At 38.9% G+C, this 16,115-nt stretch overlaps 2 protein-coding genes across 2 annotated transcripts; both read right to left on the bottom strand.

The window, feature by feature from the left end:
• Positions 1 to 4,099: 4,099 nt before the first annotated feature.
• On the bottom strand, positions 4,100 to 7,577 carry thumpd1 (THUMP domain containing 1). Its single transcript, XM_032564005.1, has 5 exons — positions 7,073 to 7,577; positions 5,702 to 5,882; positions 5,530 to 5,615; positions 5,198 to 5,360; positions 4,100 to 5,101 (listed from the first exon to the last, which is right to left on the bottom strand). Exons 1-5 carry the CDS (start codon positions 7,277 to 7,279, stop codon positions 4,776 to 4,778), a joined length of 963 nt encoding a protein of 320 aa, XP_032419896.1. The 5' UTR covers positions 7,280 to 7,577; the 3' UTR covers positions 4,100 to 4,775.
• Positions 7,578 to 8,072: 495 nt separating this feature from the next.
• eri2 (ERI1 exoribonuclease family member 2) lies at positions 8,073 to 15,942 on the bottom strand. Its single transcript, XM_032564004.1, has 9 exons — positions 15,749 to 15,942; positions 14,628 to 14,692; positions 14,443 to 14,523; positions 14,212 to 14,339; positions 13,970 to 14,132; positions 12,778 to 12,878; positions 11,934 to 12,015; positions 11,760 to 11,848; positions 8,073 to 10,541 (listed from the first exon to the last, which is right to left on the bottom strand). The coding sequence occupies exons 1-9, from the start codon at positions 15,838 to 15,840 to the stop codon at positions 9,174 to 9,176; spliced, it is 2,169 nt and encodes a 722-aa protein (XP_032419895.1). The 5' UTR covers positions 15,841 to 15,942; the 3' UTR covers positions 8,073 to 9,173.
• Between the last annotated feature and the right edge of the window lie 173 nt (positions 15,943 to 16,115).

The following is a 16,115-nucleotide window of genomic DNA, read 5'->3' as shown; positions in this document are numbered from 1 at the left end:
AGCAGCAATGTCATTTGTGAGTTGTAGCAGGAAAACGGCGGAGATAACGACGGGTGGGTCACCGCAACAGTTCATCCCGAGTGTAATGAGCAGAAAACATAGCGCAAATTAGTAAGTGTGAATGCAAGCAGGAGCGCACGGACCGCAGGTTCTCGTTATGAATAATTATCATCATTTGTGTTTTTGTCCGAGACCGCAGTTATGCCACGCCGCTAATAAATGAGACAGTTTCTGTTCCATTTGCATATTTCATTTTGTGGATTTTAGCAGGAATATATGAACAACAACAAAAAACACATTATGGGAGTTTTGCTGTATCCACAGGGAGGAAAAGCTAAATCACTTCTGATGACCTTTGGAGGAAGGCTCTGCAGACTGAGACGAGAAAACTAGGATAATTCTACAGAAGAATGTTTTTTTATTTTTGCATGTTTCCAACCTGAGTGGATCCAGAGATAAGACACAGGCAAGAGATGCATGACCTTTTGCAAACTCTTGTAAACAAAACAACATTTTTAAAAAAAGGAAATATGCTTTTGCACCAATTCCCAACACCTCCAAGACTCCTAAGATAATTGTTTTGCTAAAATATATCAATGAAAAACATTGTTTGCCTCATAGTTATGTTATATAAGTCATCAGTTTTAGCAAAAAAAATCTGAATCATATATATTAACAGAGCTGCACAGTATGTCAAATGGAATATTAATGTTTGCAATACTGTGACTGGAAATGCTTGGATTGATTATTTTTATTTGCATATAATATTAAAAGCCACAAGACATAAGGGACAAGAGTGGGAAATGACTCAAGCAAGAGTTATAAACTATAAGCATGAATGCTCTTTCCATATTCCAATAACAGCGGGTCAGAGGGAAGGTGTCTAACTGCTCAACATAACAGCCACAGAAAACGGGGAAATTGCATCGATAAGAAAGACAGATATGATTTTAGGAAAATTAAGGTTAATTGTCATATGAAACAGTGATGATTGATGATTTTTGACATTGTGCAGCCCTAAATATCCATAGAGTGCCTCCAGAAAGCATTCACACACAGACAGAGCTTCACTTTTTCTACATTTTAAGTTAAAGCCTTGTTCCAAATTGTATTCAATTAATCTCTTCCCACAAACTTCTACACATATGTACCCCATTATGACAATAACAACTTTTATGAAGGTTTTTTTTTAAAAAATTTTTTTTACGTATTTCTCTAAACTGCCACTATGTCCTGACAGTATAGTGTGAGACAGATATTCTGTGAAATAATCGAGCTCCTCTGCCTTCTCTCAGTGGTAGAAGCACTTAGTTGAAAATGTGTGTCTGCATTGTTATTTTTGTCCACTGTTGCTCACGATGTGCTGGTGTGTGGGGTGTGCACCCAATGACCGCTTTTTTTTTTTCTTTTTTTATTGTCAAAAAAGACATTATCATAATCATCCTCATCTATCAATTGTCACTTCACATATAATGACTTAATCCAAACTCTTCAACTCTTTAGACTTGAGAGGTTGTTTTTTATTGTTCTAGTACAGATTTATGATGTTCAGAAGAAATAAATAAAATACACTTTATTTTTTGCTAATTTGCTTGCTTAGTTGGTTAGTTTTTAGCCTTACTAAATTCAATAGACCAGAACTAGTCTTTCCAGTAGCCCACCTAGACTGTCAGCACAAAATATAGGCTTTAGAGCCAAGAGGTACTCACAGAGTACTGTTTTTAAAAGAAATGAGACTCTAAAGCCATCTTGTGGGGTAAAGCGGAATTACTGATCAAACTGGAATTTAGATACTGTGTTGTGCATGTTGACAACCCTGGTGAGGATGTGGAGAAAAACCTGAGGAAGGAAGTAGAATTGTTTTTGTTTTTTTTAAAACCAAAATCCCAATTCTCTTTACCCCTGCTGTCAACACTTTGCCCAGGCGGCTTGTTTGCCACTGGGAGAGCGTTTTGCCTTTAGGGGACTGAGGTCGCCATGAGAGCAGGTTGATATGCTGCCAGTAAACAATGTGCTGATTTGGCCTTAGGGCTTGGGTCATTATCCAGCTGAAAGACTTGCTGACAAACAATTTTTAGTTTCACTGCTAGAGTTAAGAGTTTTATTCCACATGCCGTAGTATTTCAAAGAATTCATGACCCTGGCAGCATGGGTGGAAAGCAGGGCCGGCCTAAGGCATAAGCAAACTAAGCAGCCGCTTAGGGCCCCAGGGCCACTAAGGAGCCCCCTCAGTGGAGCTTATTTTTTTAAATTGTTTTTTTAGTAATAATTCTGTCATTATAATATCAAAAAGACACAATTTCACTATGAACTGATTTGTTTTTACAATAATATATATTTGATAATGTATGTAGAAATGATTATTTTATAGATAAAAAGAAAAGAAAATGCTCTTGGGGGCCCCCGGTGGCCGCGGTAGGTCCCGCACGCTTGTTACATGAGCTGCCATTCAGAGAGCATCCAAACGTCCAAAGCTCCGGTCAGAAGTTAAGTAAGCAAAACAATGTCCCAGAAAAGGACTTATCCTTCGGGGAGGGAGAAAAGAAAGAGGAAGAATAGAAAAATGCAAAGATAAAGAATTTTTTAAAAATGTGTCTTGGTAATGTAATGTAATGTAAAAGATTTGTAAAGCTGCCAATAGAAAATTAGCTCGATAGCGACCTGGAACGGTTCAGTTCAGCAGCCCAACATTTACGCTTGGGTCTTTGTGTTTGTGTGAAACTGAGTTTAAACTTTAAATGAGTTGATTCTCATGGTTGGCTCTGAATATTTCTGAGGTATTTTTGGCTTCAAAACGCCGTGTTTGATCACGTTTAATAACAATAATTAAAACTTCTCAATGTTTGACATTGTCTAGCAGAATGTTTTTAGGTCAGGCTACATGGCTGCTACATCGATGAGCTGCTCTAAGCTGTAGTTGGGGAAATGCTGTTTGCTGCTGAGCACAATCATTTTGTGGCTAAAACAAACATTATTTTTCTAAGTTATGTGAAACTTCTCAGGGGAGAAAGATTCACCTGGTATAAATAACATTTTTAGCCATTGGAGTAACGCTTAAGAGAAATTTATTTAATCAAAAAAAAGTCATAAATATGTGTGTAGGGCTGCACTGATTGCAGTTTTCGGGCTCATCCCCAGTTACTGGTCTTTAAAAAGCCTGACCTGCCAATTTTGATTTTGGCTGGTATGAATTTCTTTTGCCTGAAATGTCGCTAAATGTAGCAAGAAAGTCACTGAGTTGGCAACAGTGGGGTGAATATTGTTAACTGTAAACGTTCAGACCTGATCTGGTGGGTCGGTCTGTCAGTCGAACCTCTCACTGTAGAGCAGAAGAGGACAGAGACTGATTTTTAAACCTTTACTGACAAAGATTAGGGGATAAAATGGGCTTCACATGTAAGTATCGGCCAATCATGATCTTCACATGTAAGTATCGGCCAATCATGATCTTCACATGTAAGTATCGGCCAATCATGATCCCCCAAAATTAAGGAAATCGGCGCCCAGAAATCGACTGGTCGATAAATGTATCCTATACTGTACATGTATATAATGTAAACAGCACTGCCAGAGATGCAATAAGTTTATAGCAGGTGTGTGAATGATCTAGTGGTCGGTCTGCTGATTGCAGCCAGTCCACATTATTACCAGAACTAGACGGCCCCAAAACCAAATTTTGCGTAGGGCCCCATGGAGGCTTGTGCCGGCTCTGGCTGAAAGTGTTTCCTTTCTGCCGTTACAACGGTTTAATCAGCTATCATGTAGCAACATGTTTTTCCGAGCCGCCTTTAAACGCAACTCGAGTGCGCCCACAGGCGCCAGTTCTACACCTGTGGGTGGGGCAGCGCGACACGCCCCACTGTGTTAGAAACATGGCAGAAAACTAGCAAAAGCTGACAGTTCCCCCCCGACAAACCGAGTAAATTGTAATGCTGTCAAATTCAGACAATGTCAGCTAAATGATTACATTCATGCCAATATCACCTTAGGCTTGTTAGCAAGAAAGGCTACTAATTTTGTCCATATACGTTCTTATCTCACTTAAGCCCCGGCGTTTGTCTTTGTCTTGAGTTTAAAATAAGAAAAACATTAAAGAAGTCAGTCAAACACAGAACTTTAATTTGAGAATTAAGAAAGAACTACAAAGGGTAGACGGGTAATTCTTGTAATCTACATTTGTAAAGGTACCATTATGTAATCCTCCTGTTTACGTGTCATGTGGCCCAACCTGCAATTATCTGAGTAAAAAGATCTAAATTAGAAACTGAAATTCAAGATATAAAAGGGTCAAAGGTGCAACATTTCATTGCAAGAAACTGGACACTTGCCCTCATCAGTGAAGTTGCTTACAAGTCTGTCATTTGTCTTCATATATTAATTTAAAAAAAATGTCCCAAAACATTAAGTTACATTATTATCTTTTAGACTATTAACAACCAGGGCGTTTTGATTACGACGGAATATTTGGGCCATGCTAAGGCAATTTAAAAAAAATTTAAGAGAATAAAGACATCATGAGAATAAAATCATACGAGAATTAAGTCGTAGTATTGTGAGAATAAAATCCTATGATAATAAAGTTGAAATGTTGCAAGATTGAAGTCATAAGTTGTAATACTATGACTATATTCTCATAATACTACAATAATTTATTTATTTTTTTTAGAATGGCCCTAATACTCCGTCGTATTACACAACTGTTAACAGTTAAAAAAAAAAAATAAAAATCACACTTAAACATAAAGAAACCGGCTGATTTCTTTGAGTCTGAGCTCTTATTCTCCGCCACCTTCGTCCTTATGAACCTCCTGCTGCTCTTCGTTCTGTGCTCCAGTTTTCTCCTCATCTTGTGCAGCTTCCTCCTCCTTGTCCTTCTCCACCTCCCCTCCGTTGTGCTCGTCTCTCTGTTCGGCCGCGTTCGCGTCGGTTTTCGTCTTGGCCGCGTCCTCTTTTACCACTTCCTGAACATTGTACTTCCTGTACAGCGTATAGTCTCTGGCCACGCTGACGCAGCACACGGCCTTGATGACCTCCACGATTATCGTCAGTTCGGGGTTCGTCAGGTCCACCTTGTTTTTCGGGTTCAGCTTCCCAACGAGGCCTGCGGCGGCGGTGGTGGAAAGACCCAAAGAGAATTTTCGTTTTTAAAAATCGGAAAACTGCCGATTCCAAGACGCCGCGGCGGATCTGAACGCACCTGCGATGGATTTGATGATTTCCTCTCTCTTGTTATGGCTGCTGTTTCGGGCCTTGAAGGCAATCTGGTAGGTTGCACTGTGTGGCGTTTTGAACCAGGGCTCTAAGAAGATAGTCAGGTATTTCAGCATGTCTTCCTGGAACGCCTTGCACGTTCCGGTTACCTGTAGCAGACAAAACAAAAGATCAGACACAACAAATCAAATGACGAAAAGAACAAATGACGGCAGACTTTATATCCAACATAAAACTGTGCAGAAATTGTTCTTCATCTTTCATATAACTTCTACCACAATCAATATATTCAGATTAGGGCTGACGGCGTCTTCTCACTGGGAGCATCCGGAGGATCACTCGTGATTTCTTTTTCTTGGTGGAGTGGAGGTCAGACAGAATGTGATGAACCAATTTGTCAGGTTCTGTAAAAGGAAAATAAAAAGTCCCATTAAAAACCCTAATAAAATCTAAAATAAAACAAAAAGTTCACAGTTTATAGAAAGCATACCCAGATTGTGAGTTCTGATGAAGATGACATTGTTGGCGCCGCTCTCCAGGGCCTGGAAGCGCCTCTCCCGTTTGCCTGCAGACGACTGAAGCTGTGCGACTTCCTTCTTCAACGCCACGTCTACATCTTCTTCTTCGGCTTCTTCTTCCTCACTGCTGCTGCTTCCTTTGTTGTTCTGAAGCTGCAAGTTAAGAGTGAAACTTTGTTCAGGCTGAAATAATCTGTCTTATTCATTACTTTATCTGTGTGAAACAAAAAAACGGCCTTTCAAACTTTGGCAAAATATCCTTCACTGAAATGGAAACACTTTTTTCGCAAAGTGTTGCTCACACGCGTCACGTGATCAACAAGCCGGATGTCACTACTGGCAGAAACCACAAAGAAGAAGACAGGAAGTAGTTGATTTTTTTTTGTTTTTGTTTTTCAGACAATGTGCATCCGACTCCATCACTGCATCGCACAGTTCATGAAAACTCTCTCATTCCAACGTGTTGAAGCCATAACTCTTCTGTAAAATTACTAACTACAATTTCCCCAAAAAGCTGCATATGCAGCCACTCCCAAGTACAAGGAGTTTGTCGCTCCAACGCCTGAATAAGACACCGATGTTTCCTCCGATGGTTAAATTATGAATAAATCTCATGTAACTGTTTACATCCATCGCTGCCATGATTTATAGCGACTTAGCGCATGAACAAGCTTATATGTGATTTTAATTTAATTTCTAAATTAATGTTAACACCACAATAGCAAAATTATGTTTTTTTTTCTTTCAACATTGGCAAAGTATTGACAAAGATTTGTGCACATTTGTAAACACAGCTACAGATACCATGGTCACTGAACCAGCTTTTGACGCATTGGGCAGTTGGTGTAGGGGAACAGCCAGCCCTGCTGGAAAATGAAATCACTCTTCAAGAGTGAACACTTCTTCCTTCCACTAAACTTTCCGGTCTTTTTTTTTTTTTTTTAATGGAACCATAATCATCAAAATCGACAGGAAAAAAAACTTAAAATTGAGATTCATTTCGTACCAATTTACTAAAATTACATTTCATTTGACCTTATAATTTGTTCATGCAGGATGTAGAAAAAACTCAAAAGAGGACGAGCTTCCACACGACTAACCAGCTAACGAAACAATAGCAGCATCAGGGAATAGAAAAGGGGACTGAACTGGATCCCCGTTTAAAGGATTTTCTAATCAAGTCTGATCTGGTTCAGCTTGGGGAGGGGAGAATAAACAGCCAGCCGTGAGGTTAGCTCACCAGCAGAGGGAGAGCAAGCAACAGGGACCGAGCATTTGAACGTGCAGTTTGGCTTTCTTTAGTAGCCAACGGAATTAAAACGATTCACCACAGCCAGTCTGACCTTCTCTGGTCCGTAGAGCTTGTCCGCGTACTCGTTGAGCAGGTTGAAGGCCTCCGCGGTGCACTTTCTCTCGTTCATGTTGCAGGTGATGAGGATCCCCTGCATTCCCACCTCCAGCTCCCGGGAGCCCTTCCACCGCTTGCCCTGCTGACCGGACACAAAGCGCTTCTTGCTCCGCTTCCTCGACTCGTTCTGCGCGGCTGACATGTTATCGACGGGCTTCCCCCTCCCACCCCCCAACAGACGCGAGGTGGAAATATTTTTAACCTCCGCTAGGCTCTCCACCGACAAGGCTACCGTCAAGGTTCCGGTTCTTCTTCTCCTCCGGGTTTTGAAGCTCCGCAGGCTAACGGGACCGCAGCTTCCCACGGGATCTTTAGGGTTCAGTGAGAAAAATGGATCAAACACGAGCGGGTTTCCGTTCTCGCACGTGTTCAGGTTAAAACCGTAAACTAGCTGGATCGAGTCACAACATTGCACGTTTGTTGGTTTGTCCTCTACGGCGTGTCAGGAAGGACGAAAAGACTCATCGACCGAAGCAAAAAAAAAAAAAAAAAAGCGAACAGGAAACGGGACACCGAGTAAGCTGGGGGGGAAAGTGAAAAAAATTTAAAATAAAGTTAGTATGAGTCAGAGCTGGTACCCCAAAATATTTTTTATATAGCCATCCAAGAAATACTCAAGTAAAAAAAGTATTTGGTAAAGTCTACTCAAGTACTGAGTAACTGATCAAAATATCAATTAATATGTAAAAATTACATAATCAGATGGACTAAAATATGAAGTTGAGTGGAAATGTTGTTGTATTTTATGGACCAACTATGACAACTTGGTCTTTGTTTTCATATAAGATGATGGACATTTTATTTAATCTAACTGGAAAACCAAGTGGAAGAGATTTTATATCCTCCAATAATTAACCATAGAAGATAAAACTGTTATTTGTGTTAAAGACAAACAAATATTAGTGACTGAAACAGACAAAACTGCTTTTTAGTATTTTTTTTGTTTTGGTAACTTTATTTTCATATATCTTGTATTAAAAATCATCAACATGTGCTACTTGTGTTTTAAAATACATGACTTCAAAAAAAAAGTCTTCTGTGTTAGCATAAGATTTACAAAGCAACATACTTTTTGTCTTTGGCCATTTTGGATATTTCTTGTAGTATAAAAATGTTCATGGTTGCATATAATCTACACTCCTTTTCTAGAACTGGACAATATATGGAATAACAATCATTAAACTTTCAACTTGGGCAATATTACAATCACAAAAGCCATTTTTGGAAGGATAATACGGCTCCATAACCACAACCATTTCCAGACAGAAACGTCAATGACTTTTTTATCTGTTAAGGTGTTTTTCCAGATTTACTTTTTCAGATCTTTTTACTTTAAAAAAAAAAAAAAAGGAATAATCATAGCTCTTTCATAACTCAATCCTGGTCTTAAGAGACGGGGTCCAGCTGGACTGCACAAGGTTTTGACCCTGCATGCAGTCCGTATGCGCTTTTACTAGGGTTTTTTTGTGTGTGTGTGTGTGTGTGTGTGTGTGTGTTTTTGGGAACTGACAGGACAACCCACCCGCTTCCCCACTGTCCAACTGTGATATCTGCTGTGCTCTTCCCAAGTGTCGAGCTCTAAAAAAATGACCGCAAGAGGATTAATACTTTTTCACATTAGGCCTCACAAGCACAAATATGTGCTTCAAACCAACCTGGTTTTTATATTTGCCTTTATTAAAATATTACTTAATTTTTTTTTCTGGGTTCAAGTTATGTTTATCTGTTATTGAAATATGTTTAGTGATCTAAGACAGTTATGACAAAGCACTGTGAATGTTAACTACAGAACTGCTACAACTCACTTTGGTCATCAAAAAAAAAAAAAAGACCAAAGTGAAAAATGGCTACAAAATAACATTTTTAACCAAAATTATTAGTTACATGTTTCTCTAATATTGTGCAGCCCTATTGCTTCTGTCTGCAAGGTTGTTTTTTTTCTTTTGTAACTCAGAAGTCATCTTTTGGCTGGTAAATACTAGTGGCCCAGTGACTGAGGAGCTACAAAGAGCATGCGCAGCTGCTCCTCCGCCCGTTCAGCAACTTTTTCTCTGCGGCCGCCTGTATGGAAGTGCAGAGTTGACCTGACAGAGTGAAGACCCAGCAGCAGGGGGAGCCACTGAGCTGCTCTTCATGAGCGCAGACTCCCATTTAAAGAACCCGCAGCCTCTCTCTTTGCCCCCCGAGCGGCGAACCGGACAGCAGTAGAACCCCCGGCCGTGATTCGGACCGCCGTTTGACACAACCTGCCGCCTCGCACGGCGACCACAGGCGCACAAAGGGGAGGTGACCTTTGAACCCTTTGCTGTGAGAGCCCCACTGAGCCGTTTGGCACAGGAGAAGGGTATGTTTGTTGGCAAAGAGGACAGGATGCTTCTGGGTGGATGCAAAGAGCTAGACGTAGCAGGACGAGGAGTTTTTGGATCAGTATAAATAGTAAATGAGGATTTCAGAGGTTTTCTGTGTTTCACAGTGGTTGGTTTGGGTCTCGTGGTGGATGGATTTGGAGTGGAAGTGTTTTCAGGCAGAAAGGGGTTGGTTAGAACTGGAGAGACCTCGTTGTTTTGATTATTTTTACGACATGTATCTAACCTTGAATGTCCATTCAGTTTGCTCCAATTAACAACTTTCGGCACAGCAAAACATTTCTCTGACTGTCTGCTTGTCGATTGGGGCGGTTCTTCACTTGCATGATGAAAGACTTCAGCATTTGAATTTACAGATTTCCAAGCCATTGATGAATCTCGAGTATTATTCGGTACGTTTGGGTTTTCTGTTCTCTCGTGTTGTGAAGCGAGGGGTGCTTCGGGTGAATGATCCATTCCGTCCCACTCCTGGCATCTGCCGTCGTCATCTGAAAAGTAGCCAACCTCTCCACCTGAGATTGTATCCGTTTCAGTCTGATCGGATACCAACACCACGTCATCGTAAGAACCGCACCGCTCATTCGTTTCCACCTGAAGGTCTCGCTCCTCTTCGTCCACAGATGTTTTGACGACGTGAGGTAGAGAGGAAATGCAGTCAACAGTGGTGGAGAACAGAACATGGCTGCTGCTTCTGTTACCGCGTGGCGAGCTGCAGTTTGACGGAACTGTGGACAAAAGAAGACGAGGAGCAACATGTGCTGTCACCAATTTGTCGGTTTGTCCCTTTAGAGGTGCTGTTGTTGCGTTCAACAGGGTTTTTGGTGATATTAGGCTGTGACACGTTTGACCCGAGCTTGAACTCGAAGGCTCCCCATGAGGAGGACGTTTTTGACGAGCTTTCAGTGAAATATTGGACGATGATGAGCTCTTGCTGCTGTTGAGGAAATCTGCCTTTTTCCTGGCGTCATTCTGTTTTTCTTGCATTCTTCCTGAAGGAGGGACGTTTTTATTGAAAAGGGATTTGACCATCGATGGAGTCTGTGGGAAAATAAACCAGATGATCGGTTAGTTAAAAAAGAAATTCAAAATATTCTCTTAAAATTTCAGCTCAACACTTATAATGGTGCAAGTTGTCACATTTAACCTCAAACTTTAAAGTATGCTATTGGGACTTGATGTGATAGACGACAGACCAACACACAGTTGTGGCTAAGCCTGTCGCAATAAGCAATTAATCAAAATACAATAAAATGAGGTCAATAATTAAAATTCTCGTGATTCATATTTTTTGAGTAATTTTGCTTACAGAAATGTTATAATCCACTGTATTTATGGTTTGGGTTGTATATTTTTTTATTTCTGTTTTATTTATTACTTTGGTTGTGGTTTTATTTTGGATATTTCAAACATATTCCAACTCAGGTGCCCTGTGTTCTCTACAAAATGAACGTTTATTGGTTTTTGAGCTGGCAAACTTGCATTATTATGCCGTCAACATATCATTTGAAAATGGTCTCAAACCAACAAGCTTATCATTTACCGCAATAACTTGTGGGACAATTTATCGTACAGAAAGATTTGTTATTGCGACAGGCCTAGTTGTGGAGAATTATGAGTAATGAGGAAAGATGTTGTGCATTTTAGAACGGTAAGTTTACTCCGATACCCCCGAAAAAAATCCACTGCAACCAATTTATTATCCTAAAGATAGAAAGATTTAAATTTTAAATCTTTTTCACAAGAATGTCCTGGCCTAACTGTCTTTAGAAATGATCTCATCAGGAAACAGTTGGTGTGTGTACTTTAAAGTGTAACAAAACCCCCTGAGAAAGAATAACCCGTTTGTAGACAGTTTTTGAAAAAAAAAACAACCAAACTTCCATCTAAGAGGGCGGAGCCAAGAAACACTCAGGTGCGTGGCCAGGTGTGGGATGAACAGGTGATGCAGAGCTGTGGTCATTACATATTTTGTTCTGTGACAAATTTGAATGTTGACGCTCACAGATGATTTTCAAAATAAAGCTTTTAAACACACTGTACTGTTATTATCTCCCAGTGTTTTCTTTCTGTTTTCAAGCACAAAACTTTAGAAAGAGGAAGATTATTCTTCATCATTTTCTGAAGTCAGTTTATTGATTATTTTAAATTAAAAACATGAGATCACAAGATTTCAATATGTTCCACATAGAAAAGCCTAAATGCTAAGGAATGTGAGGAGCCTGGGTTCTTTCAGGACGTCGTCGGGGGCCCACTCACCCTCTCCAGGCTCCGGGTGGCCTTCAGCACACATCCGTCTCTCATCATTCTGACGGCCAGCCGAGCTGTATTTCGAGCATCATCTAACCCTGAAATGCAAAAAGACACGAAAAGAATGTCGAAAGGACGCAAAAGTTCGAAAAGGCTGAACTAAAGAAATGTCACTTTTGGTACCGGAATGTTCTCTCCCAGAAAACTGTATCCCCAAATCTTGAAGTGCTCCGTTCAGGCCTTTGGGTTTCCGGCTGTAGAAGAGCTGGAGATGAAGAAAGAAGTGAAGCGCAGTGACATAAATAGATAAGGTTCAAATTCATCTATTCTGTTATAATGCATAAAAAATAGGAATGCAGTGATCCACTTTCCACTTCCAATACTGACACAGATATCTGAAATTTATCTTTGGCCGATTCCAACCCAATACAGACAAACAGGGCTGAATTGACTTGAAACATTTTTTTTCCCTCCAAACAACCATAAATGTACTGAATTACAAATTTATTTGATAACCCTGCACCAGTATTTCACTTAAATACACCAATAGTTTCACAAGCTTGGTCAAAAATAACTTTAATTTGTTCAGTCATTGTTGGGATTTTAACAGCCATCGTAAAATAAATAATAAGGAAACTGAAACAGACAAAAACAATAGGTTGATTAAACTGCAACAAACCTTCCTTCTAAATGACTCAGAAAGTGAAATTTGGAGTTTTCAATCTAATGTAAAATAAACAATAAAGCATGATGTTGCTCAGAGCACAAAGCATAGGATTAGATTGAATAGATCTGTCCTGATGGATCAGGCACACTGTCACTGATCTCTGATCCAGAATTTTCTTTCAATATGGGGACAGAAACAGAGATTAACATCGGATCGGTGCATCTCTAATAAAATAATAATGTTTTACCGCATAGTTCAAGTTAATACAATACACTTCATATCTGCCGCATTAACCGGAATATTATAAGAAAACATCCACAAACAGTGGGGAAGTTTTGGAATGGATGAGCTGATGGTTACCCTGTATGTGCTTCTCAGGTCTATCCAGCTGCTGAGAACATCTGGTTTATGAAGCTGTTTGCGTTTGCACTCATACTGCAAACAAACGCCAAGATCCCAGTCTGAAAACACAACACAGATGATTCCACTTTAAATGCTTTTAGCTTTATGAAAGATTGGAGACATTTTCAAAACACAAAAATGCAATTGCTAACAGTTTGATCATAAATATGCTGCAAAAGCTGGCATTTACAAACCATCTTGGGAATAAATATGTTGTGAAATTTCCTCCTTTTATGTAAAGCTTTATGCAAAACAGTCACAGCAGTATTTTTAACGTGATGATGCCTTTTTTACCAGGAAAGTTGAGTGCTCTACATATTTATATTTTCTATACATTTTATTTTGTATTTATTTTCATTTACGCATTTCATTTTTGTTGATTAACTTCTTTTAGGGTAGCCAGAGTTTATGTAACCATAACACACCAATAATAACAACCCTCTATTACTAAACTCCAGCAGAGAAGAAGCAAGTGCCAAAAAACATTTTTTAAATCACATTCTGATGTAAAGGTGTAAGTGGAGCCCCCTAGGGGTCCACTAAAGTATAGGTGGATTTTTAGGGATAGAAAATGAAGTGTGGAAATACATTTCCCCCCCATATTTCCTTTTCCATATGTAAAAGAAATATTTTAGATTAAATGTCATACTTCTCTCTAATGTGTATGAAGCATACACATTAGAGTATACACTATATACTGTATACTATACAGTATATAGCATATATATATATATATATATATATATAAATAAAAAAACAGAAGCTAGGTTGGAGACAATGAAGAAAATAAGAAGGATAAAACTAAATGGGAAGAAGGAGATGAACTTGAAGAGAAAATAACATGTTAGAAAAGAAGGAGAGAAATAATGCATAAAAACAGAAAACACACTTTTTGTCAAGATTTTTTACAATTAAAAAACAGAACAGAGAAGGAAATACAAAAATAAGGGAAGAACTTTAGACAACAGGGTAAAAGACACAAAGTTTTGAACTAAAACATTTTTCCAAACTCCATTTCTAATTTCCTTTACAACACTTTTCCCATTCTTGCAAACAAGAATTAAAAATAGAAAAAAAAACCTCAAATCAAATTCCATATTATTTCAGATGGTCCCAGCCGGCCCAGGTGCCATGACGAACCGACTGTTACCTGACCAGGTGAGGAAAGTGCAGAGTTTCTGGGACTCGTCGGAGGCAGAACACGCCTGCTGCTTGTTGGGAAACATCACTCCCTTCTCCAGCTGCAGGTTCTGCACCCAGCGGTTGAACCGAGAGAGGCAAATCTGAAGGGGAACACCGGCTTCTACTTGCACCTATTTAGCGAGCGAAAATCAAGCAGTCAGGCGTGTGTGCGAGGATGTTTCTGTATGTAAAAGCGTCCGGCGTCACTACCTGTGTGATTCCAGTAAGCTCAGTGCAGAACTCGGAGAGAACAGGATGCTCCTGAGGTTGAACGTACGTATGAAACTCAGACTCGACCTCCCCTGAGGATGTGTCCAGTAGGACAGCAGGGAATTCGACTGCAGGGAGGAGAAAAGGAGATGGACTCAAGTCCACACAAGCAAACGCAGAGGAAATCAAATTGTATCAAATCAAAGTGATAAAAATGCAACCAATACTTACTGATTTCCTGACCGTAGTTATTTTTCTCTCTCCAACAAGTAGACTCAAAGTCGATCACAATCAAGTATGAAAATATCTGATCTGGAAGAAACGAGCATTCATATAAAATAAATACATAAAAACAGTCAAGAAAATATGCTTGCTTGTCTACAGTCTGGGCAAGTGAAGTTTAAAATAATACTCACTTGATTTCACTGGTTTGTTCAGACCAGAGGCGGACTGACTTCGTTGCCTCAGTAATCCCAATCTCCTTTTCAGGAAAAAAAAATTCATAAAAATAAAAAGTAACTACAGAAATTTAACAGATTTATGTACAGTGAAGTATCACGAGGCAGGTTTATTTAAAAAATAAAAATAAAAAATCCATATTCACAACAATTCGATGTGATTCCTAACATTTTTTTTTAAACCAAAACAGAAAATGTAAGAACAAGACGTAGGTTACAAAAACGTATGTGAAAAAGAAAGTTGATGTAAAACACTAAATTAAAACAACAAAACACAAAGCTCACAACTGATTAGATATGCATGATATACCCAACGGAAATTAGAACTACAATTTCATGCATTTATTTTAAAATTCATTTATGAAGTCCTACTCTTAACTTCTATTCTTGCACGTATAAATTTACTTTGTACTTTAGTGAATTTTATGTTGTTGTTTTTTTTATTATCTGCACCTTGTGTGCTTTTTGGCCTCAAAAAACCAGATTTTATTTTAAGGGACTTCCTGGTAAAATACTGGTTGAATAAATACATTTAGATGAAAATTTGCTTAATAATAATTGATCATACCAATTCAAAATCTAATCTGCTGCAAACAAGACCACACACACAGTTTCTCTTATGGTATCTTCAGTCATACGTTTCTTCATTCACGTTGTATTGATAACATGGCAGTATTACACTTCGTATGCCTTTAAATTCAGCTCTCGCTGAGGTTTCTGGCGTGCTCTGTAAGTAATTTAATTTAACTCTAATTTCTAACCTTACAGTTTTGGAAATAAAAAAGAATGATTTCTGTGTTTTATGAACACAGAAATCATTGTCCGTTCCATTTGTCCTTGAATAAAACAGACAAAATTATACCCTCGTGTCACGCTGAGCAATTACAATGCTGATTCTGTCAACAATAACAAAAACCCAATTGGAAACATACCATAAAATGAACAGTGCACTTTTTTGAAAAATAATATTAATCTTTAATGCCCTTAAAAAGTAGGAAACCTGAATATTGGAACTATGCGGTGATGTTTCTTTGTCAAATTGTGTTAGCTTTGGGGGGCTAATGAGCTAATTCACTTACTTTGCTAGTTTTCTTGTAGCCATATCGGTCATTTGATGCAAATACGTTCCAAATTTTATTATCGCAACGTAAATAGAGACTTCTCCCTGCATACCCTGAAAACTCAAAAATTGCCGCTGTTTTTTCAAACATTAAATAATCAGTCTGAGCTCGATTAGTTTGTTCTGTAAGGCAGCGACGTCGAACGCAGAGCTGCAAGGGAAACAGCCGAAAGTCTGAAAACATGCATTTCCGGTATAGCGTTTTACTTCAAAATAAAAGCACAATTGTTATCGTAATTGTAAGATTTATGCTAAAAAGAGTGAAAACATGGGGAATATTTATTAATCTGAATACGACAAAAGAAAGAAAAAACTTGATTAACCGT

Source organism: Xiphophorus hellerii, chromosome 5 (genome assembly GCF_003331165.1).
Source record: "Xiphophorus hellerii strain 12219 chromosome 5, Xiphophorus_hellerii-4.1, whole genome shotgun sequence".
Lineage (NCBI taxonomy): Eukaryota > Metazoa > Chordata > Actinopteri > Cyprinodontiformes > Poeciliidae > Xiphophorus > Xiphophorus hellerii.
This window is presented reverse-complemented; position numbering and strand designations above follow the sequence as displayed.